At 30.3% G+C, this 18,508-nt stretch overlaps 1 protein-coding gene across 2 annotated transcripts; it reads right to left on the reverse strand.

The window, feature by feature from the left end:
* Nucleotides 1-15,649: 15,649 nt before the first annotated feature.
* On the reverse strand, nt 15,650-17,185 carry LOC107908117 (nuclear transcription factor Y subunit B-5). 2 transcript variants are annotated; one of them, XR_005910096.1, is made up of 2 exons: nt 16,491-17,185; nt 15,650-16,301 (listed from the first exon to the last, which is right to left on the reverse strand). XR_005910096.1 is itself a non-coding variant. In XM_016835380.2 (1 exon), exon 1 carries the CDS (start codon nt 17,028-17,030, stop codon nt 16,575-16,577), a length of 456 nt encoding a protein of 151 aa, XP_016690869.1. In that variant the 5' UTR covers nt 17,031-17,184; the 3' UTR covers nt 16,332-16,574. The 2 variants fall into 2 exon arrangements, 1 of the variants encoding a protein (XP_016690869.1); XM_016835380.2 differs by lacking the exon at nt 15,650-16,301 and having other exon boundaries at nt 16,332-17,184.
* Nucleotides 17,186-18,508: the final 1,323 nt, after the last annotated feature.

Below are 18,508 nucleotides of genomic sequence, written 5' to 3' on the forward strand. Positions count from 1 at the left end.
AATATTGTTAATAAATTTAATAATACAAAAAGATGATAGAAAATTTTTTGATATGGAAAGATGTAGAAGCAGAAAGAAAAGTCGACTTTTATAAGTTTTTCCCTTCTTTCCCACTTCTCTCTCTCATCTCCCTTTTTTATTTCATTTTCTTTCAATTTAGTCCCTCTTACCATATTCACCTCCCTTAAGCTTTAACTTTCAAATTTCCACCATAGATTTTAAGTGAAATCAATAGAACAACTCCACAGTAAGCTCATTTTCTTGTAAAGCTAGCTAATATTCATTTTGGAGGAGAAATAAAAGTGAAGAAAATTTAGGGATTTTGAGAAAGGTTAAGGTAAGAATGATAAGGTTTTCTTATAGGACTTCATGTTTATCTCATCAAATGTATGGAAATAGTATGTGATTTTTGTTTTGATATTGCATATTATATATGTGTTGTGTAAATGAAGAGAAAGAGAAGAGAAGTGAACCTCAAGTTGGTGACAAGAGCAAAGAAATAACAAATGAGTGAAGGAAAAAAGAAGGGTTCATTCCAAGCATTTTGGTGTAAATATATCAAGAATTTTACTTTATATAAAGTAAAAATTAAATGAAAAATTGATAAATTATTTTAAAAATTTTCATGGGATTTATTTATATATGAGAATGATGATTTGAATTATGGAAATCATTTGAAAGATGAATTGTATTTTTATAATGAATTGAAAAGTGTATGTGTAGTGAATTTAGAGAGAAGGACTAAATTAAAAATAGTGTAAAAGTTAGAAAGGTGATATAAATATTGATATGAAGTTTATAAGTGAAATTTTAAATGGTGATGAAATAGATGCCAAGTGAAATTTAATGATTGTTGATTCCATTTAGATAAGGATTAAGTGGTAAAAATAGTAAAGTTTGAATTGTTTTTATCGTTGACAAAATGTAATAGAATGGTATAATTCAAATGCCCATTTAGAAAAAAATAAGAACTAGTAGGATACAAGTGGCATGCCATTAGGAAAATTACTATGCTCGCAAGTGATAGTGGCACTACGGTGCAAGTGAAAGTGGCACTACATAAGTGTTAGTGGCACTTTGGGGCAAAAGTGACATCCACACGATAGTGACACTTCGATGCAAATTATCGACATTTTCACATATCCTATATGTTCTATTAAGTCTACAATTGGACAATAGATTTACAAGGTAAGTGAATTCAAAAAAGAAGTTGGTAAGTAGCTTATAACTTGTTAAATTGTCACCTTATTATGGTTAGTATAGAAACAAATTCATGTATGATGGTTTGATTAATAAGAATTATATATATAAATATAAAAGTAATGTTTGTTCTGAATTGCAAAGTTTAATTCTTGATATTGTTACTAAGCTCTCGTGAGCTTAACATGTTTCCTTTCAAACATGTAGGTGAAGATTTGTTTTGGAGCTCTAGAGAGAAGGTTGAACTCCTACTCATCTCATCACAAATCAAGGCTTGGAAGAGAGTATGGATCTAAATTTTTGAAAATAGTTCATGATATGTACATAGGGTCATGGTATCAATGTTGTGGATGAGACATTTGATAGTATTTGACTCTCCATGCAAATTTTGTAAATTTGGAGTTGTTTAATTAAGTTTTTAAGTGGAATTATATGATGTTTTGATGAGGAATCACATTTGAAAATGTTTTAGTAGTGATATGGAATGGTTTTATGATTGTTTAAACTTGGTTTTAGATGATTCAAACACGTTCCAAGTAATTTGTCTCTAATGTCGCGACACTAGACATGAAGTAAAGTAATCTGTCTCCAATGTCGCGACATCCGAAGCTAATGTCATGACATCCAAATTTCTGTCTCCAATGTTGCGACATTCGAAGCCAATGTTGCAACATTGACCCTGTTTACCTATTTTGATTCGAATAAGCCCCAATTGGCGTCTGATTGTAACCAAACATTAGAGGAAGCATAGAAATGACTTGAATAACTCCAAAGGAGTTCAATTATGTTAAAACAAAGCTTTAAAATTTAAGAACAAATTGGAGTAATAATAGTTGCTTTCAGGGGTGAACGTTCGATCGAATTGAATGCAAAAATTTTGAGTTAATCGAGTTGACGAATCTTATTTGATCATCCTAATTCGATTTGAAATTTTCTCAAATTGATTCGAGTGAGATGGAATTCGAATCGAATCTAATATATTTGTTTGAGTTAAATTAAAAATGACTTTGGGTCCTTGTAGTCACTGCCACCCATTGAAATCAAATTTACCTACCGTAATCAAATTTGTTATTAACTTTCATCCTCTCATAATTTAGTTATTAATATTTTATATAAATGTTAGCTTATTTGCTTGCTTAGTTGCTTCAATTATCTTCTGATTCTTGTCACCAAGTATTTTGAAATTAAAAAAAAAATATTAAATGTAAAAAATATGATTTTTTAATAAAAGTTATTTTAAAGATAAAATTTGAAATTGATACCAATAGAAAATTTTAACATAAATATTTTATGGCATAATCAATAATTTAATTTTAACAAAAATCGATAAAGATTTAGCATGATTAAACAATTAAATAATATAAATAATACAAAATTTGAAATTTAATTCAATAATATAAATAGTAGACATAATTTCAAAAAAAAGTTTTTGGGGTTGGGGGGGAAGTAAAAGTTTTTGGAAGAAAATAGAAGGAAAAACGTTTTGGGGGTTTGGGAGGAAGTAAAATTTTTTAGGGGGAAGTAAAAGTTTTGGGGGAAAATAAAAAAGAAAAATATTTTGGGGTTTGGGGGAAGTAAAATTTTTGGGGAAAGTAAAAGGGTTTTTTTTAGGTTGGGGGAAGGGAAATAAAAGGTTTTGGTATTTGGTTTATTCAAATTATTCGAATTATTTGAATTAAAAAAACTAACTTGATTCGAACTCAAAATTCGAAAAAAAATTGATTTGAACCGATTAACTCAACTAATTCGATTCGAATAATTTGGAATTCTAATTTTTTTAGTCAAACCGAATTTTGCTTACTCCTAATTGCTTTGACAACGAATATGACATCCATATACCTTGACCCGACGATTAGGTCGATTATGAGGTGCTATAGTTGCAATTTCGTAATTGCGATGTCACTCACTAAATATCCCAAAACACTTCAAAATACTCAATAATATCCTTAATTACAATCAAATCATATGTCATGGTTTCAAAGCATTTAAAAACATTACTAAATCATATATAAACATAGTTCCAAGTCATAAACATGTTCAAACCAATTTATAATTTAAATACTTGTTTTAACCTTTCAAAGAGGTTACAAACAACACTTAATTTTACAAATTCAAACACTTATAAATAGTTATGGCAGTCTAAGTCTCTATGTACATGCCAATAACCTGCACAAATAACATTTAACTATTAAAGAACAACATTAAAAACTTGATGGGTGATGCGATGCTCTCGAACAAGACTCCAGCCTTCTCGAACAAGGTCCTTTACCCACATGTTCTAAACAACTAATGTGTGAGCTTTAAAAGCTCAGTAAGTAGCAAAGGATAAACCTACTTATCCTATTCCTTGTTAATGTTGAAACCCTTAAGCATGTCATATAAATTCACTTAAGCTTCATTTTAGTGTCACTAATCAATTCATTTAAATTAATGTTGAGACCCAATTTCTGACTTGTTCGAATTGTTTTTATGTAATCAAGAAAATTTCTCATTCATCATGATTCCCATTTATCACTGTTACATCATCATCTTTATTTCTCACTTTACTCCAAAATTTCAATCCTTTATATATCATTTTAGTTATCATAACAATCACACCTTGTTCTTACACTTTTCACTTTCACAATTGATCAAATATCATTTACAGGTTGCTCAAATTCTTATCTAGGTTCCATCTTAACATATCTGAGATCATATAAGGTCTCAGCTTACACTAATAATGGTACTTGATTCTCACGTCCTTATCACATTCTTAGTAAACCTTAAAAGTCCATAATTTAATCTTTCATTTGAGCTACTTTTACACACACCCCTTATCCAACTCGATCGTCGGGTTAATATACCGGCATGTCACATTTGTTGCCAAGGAAGTTACGATCATACAAAAATCAATTAAACATTTTATTCAAGTTATCAAACTCATATCAAATTTAAAATAAGATTTATGCACTATTCCTGTAACACCCCTAACCCGTATCCATCGCCGGAACAGGATTACGGAGCATTATCAGAGTTTATAGATCAAATAAACAGGCATTTCATATCATATAACATTCATGTCAGAAACAAATCCAAAATACGCATTAAAAAACAAGTCGGGACTAAATCGGGTACTCAAAGAATTTTTCAGAAAACATTAAAAATTTTTAAAGCTATAGGGGTCACATGGCCGTGTGGGCATTTGAAATAGGGACACACGACCGTGTCCCAGCCCATGTCCGTGCCCGTGTAACTCTCTGACTTGGGCCACAAGGCCAAGCCACACCCTAGTGTGCTAGGCCGTGTGAGCATACTGACTTGCGCAATTTAAAAGATATAGGGGACACACGGCTGAGACACACGCCCGTGTCTCTGCACGTGTGAATGAAAATAGGCCATTTTCCAAGCTACATTTTACTTTACATCACTCTACCATATTAAACACACATCAAATATAGTAAGGCCACATATATATACATCAAAATATACCAAACACAAGCCATATAAGTTGCTAATCTCAACAAAACAATTATATGCCAACATTGGCCAAATTAACCTATACATGCCATTATAACCGATATTAATTTATTGAAAGTACCAAAAGAGCTGATGGATAGTGTGAAATAGCTTCGACAAGCTTCCAACCCGAACAAGCTTCCAAATTACTATAAAACACAAAAAATAACACGGAGTAAGCATTTAAGCTTAGTAAGTTCTTATAACAAAGAAATTAACTTACCATTTAATCACATTTAAGGTAAGTATACAAAACATATCCAAACCAATTTGGACAAAAGCCTAAACACATATCCGCAACAACCATGTTAGTCATGTAATTCAACCACTATTCAAATTCCACATACATGTAACATCTATACCATGTATCCATATATCATATATAAATCATTTCCATGTAATTCATGTAAATACTTGTACTAGTTCGTATTGAACTCTTATAAACTCGTAACAGAACTATGCCCGTTGAACCATTTAGAATATCATTAGATACGTGGGTAGTACACATGAGGTGTACTGAACTATAATCCGTCAATTCATATACATGTATGGTCATTCGAGCTATAAATCGATATGCTTTCACAAGCTATGAATCGGTAAGCTCATACGAGCTATGAATCGGTAAGCTCTCACGAGCTACAAATCAGTAAGCTCATACGAGCTGTGGTGTGTTTGTAATACATGCAGGACCTTAACCAAATCGGTAACCTTAATACATGTCATTTGTATCCTACGAATTCCTAGGTTCAAATGGGACTCGGTAATTGTCGGATATGCTATCGGTATTTATACATGGAAATTATACAAATCACACACATATAATTCAATTTAAAGCATATAATTTATAATTTAATTACACGAACTTACCTCGACGAGTGTACATAGATACGGAGTCGACTAATCCGATATTTTCTCTTTACCTCGATCTAATTCTATATGAGGTTTGACAAGATCTATACGAATGAATTTAACTCATTTTAATATAATTCTCATTCAATTTAATCCAACATGGAAATTTTGGAAAAAAAATACCATTTTTCCCTATACTTTTAATTTATTTGTAATTTAGTCCCTAGGCTTGAAAAATAAATTTCATGCAATTTAATCCTTACCCAAGCCTAGCTGATTTTTATACATATTAATAGCAGCCCATATGTTTCACAAATTTACAAATTTACAAATTTTACCATAAGTTTTTTACCTTTTTCAATTTAGCCACTAATTGATAATTTCACTAAAAATCTCTTTACAAAAGTTGTTTATCTAACAACAACTATTCATTTTTTATCATCAAACTTCAAAACCCAAACATGTTCATCAATAGTAAAACTCTAATACTTTAATAGTTTTGCAAATTAATCCCCAAGTTGGCTAGATTAAGATACTACAATCCCGGAAACATAGAAATCATAAAAAACAAGGCAAAAATACATACCTAATTGAGCAAAATAAGCTTGCCCAAATTCAAACTTCCATGGCTAGGTTTTTTTTTTTGGTGGAAGATGATGATAATAGTTTATTTTATTTTATTCATTATAACTTTAATCACTAATTTCCAAAATTAACCTTAATAATTTATTGAATTTCCAATGATAACTACTCATGCTTAACCACTAATCAACCTTAATTGATATTTACTATATAAGGACCTCCAATTTAAAAATTCTATAGCTATTTAATACCTTTAGCTATTAGAACACAACCTTTGCACTTTATGCAATTTAGTCCTTTTATCAAATTAGGTAAACGGTAAAATTTCTTAACGAATTTTTTATACAATATTTCTATCATACTGTAGACCATAAAATAATATTAAACTAAATTTTTTGACTTCGAATTTGAGGTCCTGAAACCACTGGTCCGATTTCACTAAAAATGGGTTGTTACAATTCTGAGCTTAACACTAGCTTATGAAAGTTTTCTAAGTGGACAAGGGTCAATTCAGGACCAAAGGGTGAATGTTCAAACCATTGGGAGCTCTTCGTAACTTTATGGTCTCCCACATCACGACGTAACATAGCTCATCGCGACCTCAAGAGCCTTCTCGTTGCAACATGACTCTCTGACTTGGCTCGTCATGACTTCAACAACCTAACGTCGTGACCTCAATCTTGCAACCTTAAAACTTGCTCATTTTTCTCTGTAACACCTAAAATCACTTCCATATGCAATATATCTTTCAACCAACCAATAACCCATTTCAAATATACCATTTATCAACTTTAATCACTACTCGGTTAAACATAAAATAACTTCAAACATATTCATAAAAGCCAAGTTTACAATCAAGATCATTATCTAATAATTTCATCATTTGGATTCATCCACAAAAATCTCAATATAAGCCTATGTACACTGAGAGAAGGGATTGTATGAAACTGTGATTCCATATAATCCATATCCTTTTCCAATAGGAGAATGACAAATCAGATTTTTCCTTTTTGATTTTTGGCATTTTTAGTTGGATTTGAATTTTTTTTCAAGAGAAAAAAGCTAAAAATCAGGAGGAAAAGTCTGATTTGTCATTCTCCTATTGGAAAGGGATATAGATGACATGAAATCACAGATTCATACAATCCTTTTTCGTACACGCCATGAACTAATGCCCAAGATTCAAAATCATACCCTCCTCCATGATTTGAGATGTGATGTGATGAGATGAGATTATACCTTCATTCTAATACTTCAATTCAAGCCTCTATCACCTACGCGTTGACAAAAATAGTGCGTTAAGCTTATAAAAGCTTAGTAAGTACCCATAAATTTAAATCTTACCATTTCTGTATTAAATATTAGTAACAATATTACTAATATAATTTCATAGACATATAAATTATATTAAGGGATTATTCAATATATTTACCAAATTTATTAATTCTTTAGTTTACTATATATTAACACTTTATGCTTTAACATAGATTGTTATCGAAATTCACTTGCCACATATGATAAGTGATAAAAGTAACATGTTTTAATCCTGATATTAATGCATTTTTGGATAATTATTTATGCAAATTGGTGAATTTTATGCACCTAATCCTTTAAATTCATGTTTCTATACTTAGTACAACATTTGAGAGCAAAAAGAGTGAAAAAAATGAAAATTAGACAATTGGAGCAGATTTCAGGAGTCACATAGGCTGAGCCTTTTTACACGGACTGGACATACGACCATGTGCTACACCGTGTCGATTTCGCAAGTCACATTCTAGACACGCGAAAAAACGTAATATTTAGGCTTTTTAGGCATTCTAAGACCTATAAATACCAAATAGAAGAAGAGAATAGAGAGCTATCAGAGAGTATAGAAGAAAACAACTCGAAGAATACCATTGAAGCCAGCTCTGAAGTAGATTTCTAGCAAGATTAAAGACCTTTTTTTAAATTTCTTTGATGTTCTTTATGAGTTTCTTTATCTCTTAGGCTTATACTGACTTTGAGATGTTTTTATTTACAATTATGAACTAATTCTCTAGATACCTTGGGGAGATGAACCCTATGATGAATTCTATTATTTGATTTCTATTTTACGCGATAAATACTTGAGTCTTGTTCTCAATTATGTGTGTTTATCTCCTGTTTTAATATTTTCTGAATATTAATTCATGTTTAATGTGCTTAAATCAGAGGCGAAAAAGTCCCTGTTTAAGAGTAGATCCAACAAAATTGAGTGGAGTTGCATGCAATCCTAGAAATAAGACGACATAAATCTACCAAATTAGAGTCAAATCTAATAGGGGAATCCATAGATCGATTTAATGTGATAATAGGGGTTTTAATTAGAAAGAAGTTTCAATTAATCAACCTAGAGTCAGTTGTTCTTAGTCTTGAAAGGGATATTAGCAAAATTTAGGGATTTCTACATATCAAGATACCAAGTGAACAAATCGTTTAATTTAGATTCATAATGATGGATGAAGTCTAGGAGGATTCTTTCCTGGGTATTGTTTAGCTTCTTGGTTATTAATCAATTAAATTCCTGATTTATTCTTTGCTGAGTTTTTTACTTAATTAATTTTATAGATTTTAGTTTAAACCAATCACTCCAATTTGTCGGTTAAATAGTAGGAAAATGGTAATTACTAGTACTTTTAGTCCTCGTGGATACAGTATCTTTACTCACCGTAGCTATACTTTTATCTATAGGTGCACTTACCTTTATCATATTTTTAGTTAGTTTCGTGACTATCAACATATCTTTCTTTAACACTTATTCCATTAATTTCCTATCTTTCTCAAGATTATTTAATCACTTACCAATTATCTTTCTCATGAGTTAATAGCCCATAGTATACTCAATTGAACAAGTAAGATATGCGAAAATAACATTGTAATGCATCGAAGTGTAAAATCACTTATTCCATTAATTTCCTAATGGCATGTCATCTATATCAAGCAAGTTCATATCTTGTCTACTTGGGCATTTATATCAGCATTCTCATCTCTGTCACTTAGTAATTAGTAACATATAAAACTTTACATATTTTACAATTTAGTCCTTATTTTCATAAAAATCAATATTCATTAAATTAACACTTTAATATTACGTAAAATTAAATTCACTATCATAAATACTTCACTAAAATTCCCCATAAATATTTTATTACACATCAAATTTTTTTCACTTTTATATCTAGTTTTCTTTGTATGAACTTCACTTCACTTACTTTACAATCTTCTCAATTTAGTACCTACTAGCATATATTTTCATTAATTACTATCTTCTCACTTAGTATTCACTTTACTTCTATATTTTATAACACTTGAATATGTTGTTTAAAAACCTTAATACACTTAGTCATTTTTGTATGTTTTACAATTTGGTCATTTTCAATATGAAATTCAAGTATCACTAGAAATTGATTTAAATATCACTTTGCAATTAATTCACTAACACTTAACACTTCATTTAAGCTCTTTATCATAATGTTTTATTTTACACTTGAACTTTTATACATTTTTCAATTTAGTCCCTATTGCCATGAAATTTATTTTTCACTACATAATCACTTTAAATAAATTCTCTTCCATGTAACACTTCACTTGAATAATTCTTTCTAACATTTTTAGTACTTGTCAATTCTAAGTATCTTGTAATCTAGTTCTTATCATTATGAAATTTAATAATTATTATAATATCCTTCTAACTTTACCTTTCACTCAAATTCACTATCACATAACAATTTAATCAAATAATTCATTATAATATCTTATTTCATATATGAAATTTTTATGCACTTCTGTAACAACCCAGTATAGCAGTGTCGAAAATTATGGTTTTGGGGCCTCATTTTAGTGAACTGATTATTTATAGGCTCGTGTTATAAATGAATAGAATTAAGGATAAGTAATTTAGTTAATTAGAATATTTAATCTAGTCCAAGGACTAAATTGTAAAGTCCTATTGCTTTAGATTTTAATTAGATAATAACTAAAGGGACTTAAGTTGTAATTAATCCAAATGCTTAAAATAACAATTAGATTATGTTGAAATAAAGCTTAGTGGATGGTAAGTGGGTTGAGAATGATTATTATTATTTACAAGAAAAAGAAAAGAAAAAAAAGTAATAAATGGGTTTAGTGAAAGGAGAGAGAAGATGGTTTTCTCCAACCTTCCATGCTCAAAGAAAGAAAATAAACATAGAAAAATTTGCTTTAGGGATTTCAAGCTTTGGAAACAAAATTGGTTAGTGCAATTTAGTCCTTTCATTGTAAATTTTATATTTTTGAGATCGGGGAAACTTAACCTAGCTGATCCGTATATTAATTTGTAAAACCGTTAAGGTTTTAGGAAGTTATCACTAATGATTTCTCTACGTTGTTTTTATGTTAGATTGATAGATTTTGAGTGTAGACATAAAAGAGGACTAGATTGTGAAGTTAGATTTTACACCTGAGAAATTAAAGTAAATAATAGGTAGAGCTATTATGAGATTTTGACAAAATTAGATAATAGAGGGTTTGTAATAGATGAAAGTGAAGTCAAATTGTAAATCGAAGCTTAGAATTGAAAGTTATGCTTGTTTGGATTTTAAGGACTAAATTGAATAAAATAAAAAATACATGAAATGACAATTAATTGTGAATTGGGTTGACTACTGATGGTGCTATATGTTTATGTTAATCCATAGCTATCATCGACCTGAAGTCCTCAAGAGCGGAGGGAAAAGCTAAAGCTATCGACGAATAGCTTGAAAATTTTAGTTTGTATTTCTATAACTCAACTCATTAAATATTTTTACATATTTTCATTTGTTGACATATTAAAATATCAAAGAAAGATACATATGATTATTTGACTCAAAATACTATATTGAGATTGATTATAGTGAAAACAGATTAAATTGAATAAAAATTAGAAATAGTTTGAATTGGTGAAACTACAAAAATTGGCTTGGAACTAAGAAGAATCATGCTATGTTTGGTATGAAAAGATAGTTGATTGAAGGATTGATGATAGTTGATTGAAGGATTGATGTTGTTGAGATCAATAGATGGGGAATTGAACTTACAATAAAATCAGAGTATAGATTATTGTAACGGTTATTGGGTAAAGTTGTGAATAAATAGTATGTTACACAATAGAATGAAAAGAAATCACTTTGATTATAAGCCGATGAGCACTAGAAGCGAATTGCTTATGTCGATCGTTTCGATATGAAATTACTTCGACTATAGGTTGATGAGCGATAGACGCATCAACCATCAGATGTTTTGATGAGTGCCTAGCACAATTATTGCTTTGGATGAATCGATGAGCGTTGGGTGCAATTTGTTTGGTTCTAGACGTACCGATAAGGAATTGGGTGTCGAATTACGGTATTAGTAAGATTCGTGAATTAGTTCGAGTTTGAGTTATGTATTAACAAATATAAATGTTGAATAGGAAAAATGGTTTAATTCAAATTGGTAATGCAATGCGATATGACGAAATGTGACAAAACGAATAAGGTTGCATACATCATTGGCATAAAGTGTTAATAAGTTTGTTTAAAGAGATTGGTTAGTTGAAATATCACATTTCGTTTATTTGGGATACATCTGTATATTAATGTGTTAGATAAACTTTGATATGAATATACTTGAATTGGTTTAAGGAGGAAACAAATAAACAGAGCCCAATCATCTAAATTTCATGCTATATTGAGTGAGTTATAGTAATACCATTGGAATTATTACTCACTGAATGATCTTGTTTTCATATGTAGGTTAGGTGTATTTTGAGATCTTGTACTTAGAGTCGTCAACATCCAACTGACAAATCCCGGACTCAACAAAGTTCATATATTTTATTTTGTTTCAAGTTGGCATGTAATTAGTTTTTTTAGTAGAGTCATTTGGCTATAGTTATGTATATGTGACATGAAAGATTTAGCTTTTGGTTGTAATAATCATAATGTTATTAGTCAATTAAATGGTTTTAGTGTGATATGCTTAGTTTGTGGTATGTTTCGGAATATCGAAGTGCTGAAAATTGATTTGGGAGATGATTATAATATGGATATATTGTGAAATTTAAATTTTTTTGTACGTAAAATAAGCAGAAATATTGCTGAAATTTTTAATAAAATAATTTTACCACTACGCTTCCATTTCGATAAAGTGAGATAGAAAGCAGGTTGTTTCGACAATGAAATGTGGCATTTTATATTCAGATTTGCCAACTAGGTCGAGTATAAGGTTTCACAACTTCACTTCTCTTGTTTCGATTATAAATTTCATAAAATTTACAATTTAGTCCTTAGTATCATAAAAATTCATTATTTACTATAATTTCACTTTAACATCACTTTATGTTTAAGTCACTATTATTTCACACTTCAAATAAGCTTTCTATCATAATATTTTATTTCACATATTAAAATTATTTTACACTTTATTTTACTAATTTACCACATATTTCATAAAGTTTAACATTTTAGTCTTTAGGTAACAAGAAATTCAAGGGTACTTACCTCTCTTCAACCTTTAGTCACTTGTTTTTCTCCTTTCTTTTCCACTTGAATCACTTCCTCTATCTCTCTCTTCATTATCATGTCAAGAATATAAAACTTTCATGAAAATTCTTTACTTTAAATTTAAAAACATGATGAAACCTCGAAATTCATACCTTGTTCTCTTGATTTCAGGCCTTAGCTTGATCTTCTCTCTCTTCCAATTCTATCATTCTAGAATCCAATTTGATATTTATGTTCACCATAGTCTTCTTATCAATTTTCCCTCTTGATGGCTATGAAAATTATTTTGATTTATAGGTGAAAATGATGAATTTTGATGGAAAAGGACCAAATTGCAAAGAAAGAAAAGCTTTATTTCTTTCATCCATGTTTAGGGGTGTTCAAATGGTCCGAATTACTATTACTCGAATTACCCAAAATATAGAAATCATTAACCGTTAACCAAACTGAATTACTTTGATCTCTCATGCATACTTCAAGGTCTATAAGACATTCAAAGCTTGCTAAAGTTGTTAGCATGGTCACTTTCATGTTCTCTCATTACTAATTCTAAAATCCTTTCTAGGAACAAGGTTGAATACCCGGAGGCATTAGGTCCAATGAATGTCTTTAGAACAACCCTTAGATCTCTATTTGGTTTGGACTAGAGTGACATCTTTTGAACCTTCTCTATAGGTCCTATTGACTCTGCAACACTAGTGGAGCCTAGAGGTAATTGTTAGCGATCAGACTTCATCTTCTTTTAGACATTCATGATCCAAACTCAAATCAACCATGTAGCATATGACTAAGAAGAAACATCAATATCTTCCCAATCATAAGCTTTAAAAGCTTCAAGGATCACCTCATCCATATTAAACAAATTCTACACATATTCGAGTTTTCAAAAGACTATTCCATAGACTAGGATCATAGCATCAATCCACTATTTTTCACATCTCTTACACCTTTCTCTTTACCCTTTTTTATCCTCACATTTCCATGACAACATAGAAGCTTTCTTAGCAAGGTCTCATATTATTACTAATTCTTTCTACGTACTCGAACTCGTTGCCTATATAAATCCATACAAGTTCTATTCAAGATACTAATGAGTGCATCTTGTAGTTATCAAAAACACATTTATCAATACTAGCCTCTAGCAGTGGTTTCACATTGTCATCATAATATGGCCATGAAAGATTCAAGCTTTAATCAAGACACTATTTCATGTCATTCTAGACTGTACTATTCCATAATACGCATATGATCAAGTCACCTAAGACTTGATACCAAATTGATAACAATTTGGTCACAAACTATCAAAAAATCATTTCGAGATCGCACCACCTTTGACTCCAAATTGACATGTACACTTAGACTTAACTCACATGCTCGGTTTAGTTCTAGAACCGACTAAATCTTAGCTCTGGTACCACTAAATGTAATACCCCTCACCAGTCTCAGCGATCAGTACGAACGGGAGATGCCATCGAAGCATGAACGTGTAAGGAATATTGATTTTATTTTAGGATTTAAGGTTTCAAACATTTTTGTGAAATAATTAAAATATGTTTTACACATTTGTTTGTTAAATCACTCCAAAATGGATAGAAAATTTAATGATTGTTAATTTAGCTGACGTGATATACACATGGATCGCCACGTCAGTATCATGTCGTAATTAATTATTTTTTAAAATTTTAAAAAATCAAAATTTATAAAAATATATTTTAAAATTATTAAAAAATATAAATATATTTTAAAAAATTAATTAAGGCTAACATGTCCACGTGGATGCCACATCAACAAAGTTAATAAACGTTAATTTTTTAATCTATTTTGGGGTGATTTGGCAAACAATGCAAGTTTAAGGATTAAAAAAAATAAAAAATTAAATAGAAAGCTAAAATAAATTATTTTTTTTGTAAAATTGAAGAGGACCAAATAAATCACTATGTCTATATTTTTTAATAAGATTTTCATTGACTTATGTATATAAATGTAATTGAGCATATTTTTAATAATGAATATTAAAATGAAGAGTTGGAGCAAATATAGCATCCAAAAGGCAACCAGTTGTTGTATTAGTCATAAATATTAATCGAAGTCTCAACCACAAATTTTTCTATAAATTTGGAAGAATATAATTATGGTAGGAAATGACCCTTACTTACCAACAACTTTAATTATGTTATAACCTTCTCTCTCTCTCTTTAATTTGTTGACACAGCAAAAAACAAGATAGAATATATTTGACACACCGGCCACCTATTATTGCATCAACACTTCACTAATCATATGATCACAACTACAAGATTCCAACCTTCTTGGGTTCTTTTTCCTTTTAAATTATTCTCAACTTATACCTAAAGGTAAAGTTAAAAGAAAATCATGTCAATTTTGCTAGTCAATATCATGGACTACAATCGTCTTGCAAGCTCGTACCGTGGTGGATCACTCCATTAATATGGACAAAATTCCTACCGCTCGTAGATCATATATATCCATTACCAACAAGAACATAAGACTAATAGGTTAGCTGGATTTCAAAGAGTATGAAATTAATAAGGGGATGATATATGAACATCTCGGGAATGACCGGTGACACTCCTTTTAAGACCACAAAACTCAGAATATGACAACTAGATCTCTTTTCTCCTCTTGGTACTCCCACTCATCTCTCTTCTTCAACTTGAATCCTAATTTTTCGAGAAAAACCCATATTCTAACCACCTTTCGATTACCTACGACTCTCCACCCACCAAACAAATTATCACGAATCATTATAATCTCAACCTTGTATTTGCACAACATAGGACGCATACATGCATGCACTCATTTCCCAACTGCATGGCCACTATGTTTTTATCCAGATCACTAACAGAGCTTAGCTTATTTGATTTCTAATTAATCAATTAATTTTTTTTCTAAAAGAAATTATATGTTGTGTTGGATATTTGCTGTTATATTGAAAAGAAAATATGTGTCGTGTAGTTTTCCGGTAGGATTCACGGAATATTCAACCAAATATTCTTATTGTACGGAAATGAAATGATTGGTGGATATTTTCGAGGTTCATTTATTTATATATATACACATTTGTAAATAACATACCTTTTTTGGTCTGTCTCCCACTTGTCTCTCTTTTTCTAATATTCTAATATTATACATATAAACAAAAAATGGAAACCCTAAGAGCTTAAAACTTGAGATGCAATGACTTAGAAAGTCAATGTGACGGCAAATATGAGAAAACCTAAATGACCCCATTTCATTCAATGACATCAATTACCTCACCTTTGTCCTTGATTTTGTATCTTGGTTTCTGAACAGACATTGAGCAAAATGATGATTCAGTTCTATATATGTATATATATAATGTCTGCTAAAAATGGTGCCCCTTAAAGTAACCTTAAACCCTAATTACATGGAGTAATTCGGATACTTTCTATAAAAGTTCAGCTTATGTAGTGAAAATAATTCCGTTCTAGTATATATAGCTCGAGACATTTCCCCTTATAAGTGGGGAGGTTCACTAAATTGATGAATAATATGCAATGTATGTTCGAATTCAAGTGAAAGTATGGGATAGGATATAAATACCTTTTTTTTTTTTTAATTTTTGAAAAATTATATTTCATACCTTGTCATCACCGACACTGTTGTCTGTAAATGCAAATCATAGAAAAAAGAAGATCAATCTAAATATTCCCAAAGCTAAGATTGATTTGTTTAGCAGTGTGAAAACATGAAATAAAAGCCATTTGAAAATAGACGAAATCAAACCCAGATCTATTCTACTGAATCATAGGTGAAGTGATAAAAAATTTGTGTCGGATTCGAGACAAACCCTACCTTTAGAAACAACCCAAATCCAATCTTCTGATGTTATAAATCATGGTCATACACCAATTTAAAAAAACCCCAAAATTAGAATCATTACTGCTTCCAATCATGCTGAAACATCAATGGAGATTGTTGTTGTTGTTTTTGAGCTTCATCATCATCATCATCCTTGCTGTTGCTAATACTAACCTTCACTTGATTCGCTGCTTTGTCCCCTTCAAATTCCCTAAACTTGTACAAGTACCGTTTCAACGGCACCGCATAGTTGTCGAAACCTAGCGTCGCCAAAGCCCAACAAATATCGTCTCCATTAACGGTCTTTCGCCTCTCTTTCCTGCATTTCTCCGATGCTTCGCCGGTGACGAAGCTGATGAACTCCGATACGCATTCTTGCATGGTTTCTTTAGCTTCTTTGGAGATTTTGGCGTTTGGGGGAAGGATTTGTTTCATTATTCGACCAACGTTGGCTATGGGGAGTAAATGGTCCTGCTCTTTAAAGCCGTAGCCATCGCCACCTCCATCATTTGATGTTCCAATGTTTTCGGCCATTTTTGGATAATACCCACCCTTCGCAAAGAACCTAACTGTTGATCAAAAGGTCAAAAGGTTAGTTCTGCAAATTACTTACATACATACATTTGTACATGTGTGTATATATATATAAATATGAAGAGATTTATGTCTTTTGGATATTGGATGTGAGATGTGATGAAGCATTTATGTCTTTTGGATATTGGATGTGAGATGTGATGAAGCTGATCATCAAGTGGGCATCAATGATGGGACACTGGGACCAAGTCTCAAACTATTGGATGTCTATTTGATTTCCGTCACATTTTATAGGAAGTCCTTGTTTTATGTCTTTTTAGTGGATTTAGTCCCTTTATTATAATTTGATTATTTCTAAGTCCTTTTATTTTTCAAAATGTGTTTTTTCATTAAACTCATCAAGTATTTCAAAGTGATTTATTTTTTTAAAACATGTTATAACTTGGTGTAAAAAAAAACAATAATATATATTTTAGATTTATAGCACACCCACAATTTAAGTGAAAGAAATGTAACAAATATAACAAATATATTTATAAAAATTCACATAATGGTAAAATTAATTATTTATCATGTATAATGTTCAGAATTTGTATCTCATTGAGATCAATTTTTCATTGGCTTATTATATAAGAAAGACAAAACACACTCATAAAAATACAATTGAATTTGTATATAAAAATATTTTAGTAATTTCATAACTGATCAGTTGGTGCTTGGTTGACTCATGACATCAACTCAATAAATCATATTGATAAGTGTATATATATATATACTAGGTAATGGCACGTCCATTGTGTGGGTAAAAAAATTATATTACAAATTTTTTTACATAAAATACAAATGAAGCTTTAATTGGAATTATAAAGCTAAAATATTAAAATTTATGGGGTATTGGATCCAAATCCCATTATGTATATATTAAAAAGACAAAAAAAAATCCCTCAAAGCATACTTATTATTTTGTAAAACGATTGAATATTTAGTAATTTCATAACTGAGTTGAAACAAAATTGAGAGGCGTCACCAATTTAATTACCTATTTAATATATAATATAGACATTTTTAAACTAACTAAATTAAGAGAAGGGATTGTATGAAACATTGATATTATTCCTTTTTAATAGTTTAATGCCACATCAACAATTTCATCTTGAATTTCAGGATTTTCATTTTCATTTGATTTTTTTTAAACTATTGAAAAAAAAAGGATACAAATGACGTGTTGTCATTGTTTCATATAATATTTCCCCCTAAATTCAACCCTTATCAATTCAATGGTGAATTTTGTATAAAGGATAAAGGAATACTTGGTCTCTAAATTTGACAAAATTTTACACTTTGGTCCTTTTAACTTTTTTTGGTCTACATTACTTTCCAAACTCGGTCCTTGAAGAAATCGTTGGTGGTATTGAAAAAAGTTGTTTAATTTGGGAATTAATATAAACAGAAAAAATTGTGAAATTCAGGGGTAAATG

This window comes from Gossypium hirsutum, chromosome D02, assembly GCF_007990345.1.
Source record: "Gossypium hirsutum isolate 1008001.06 chromosome D02, Gossypium_hirsutum_v2.1, whole genome shotgun sequence".
Classification (NCBI taxonomy): Eukaryota; Viridiplantae; Streptophyta; class Magnoliopsida; order Malvales; family Malvaceae; genus Gossypium; species Gossypium hirsutum.

Bases quoted from the DNA above. Each gene is read 5' to 3' on its own strand.
- LOC107908117 (XM_016835380.2), bottom strand. From the start codon at position 17,030: ATGGCCGAAAACATTGGAACATCAAATGATGGAGGTGGCGATGGCTAC.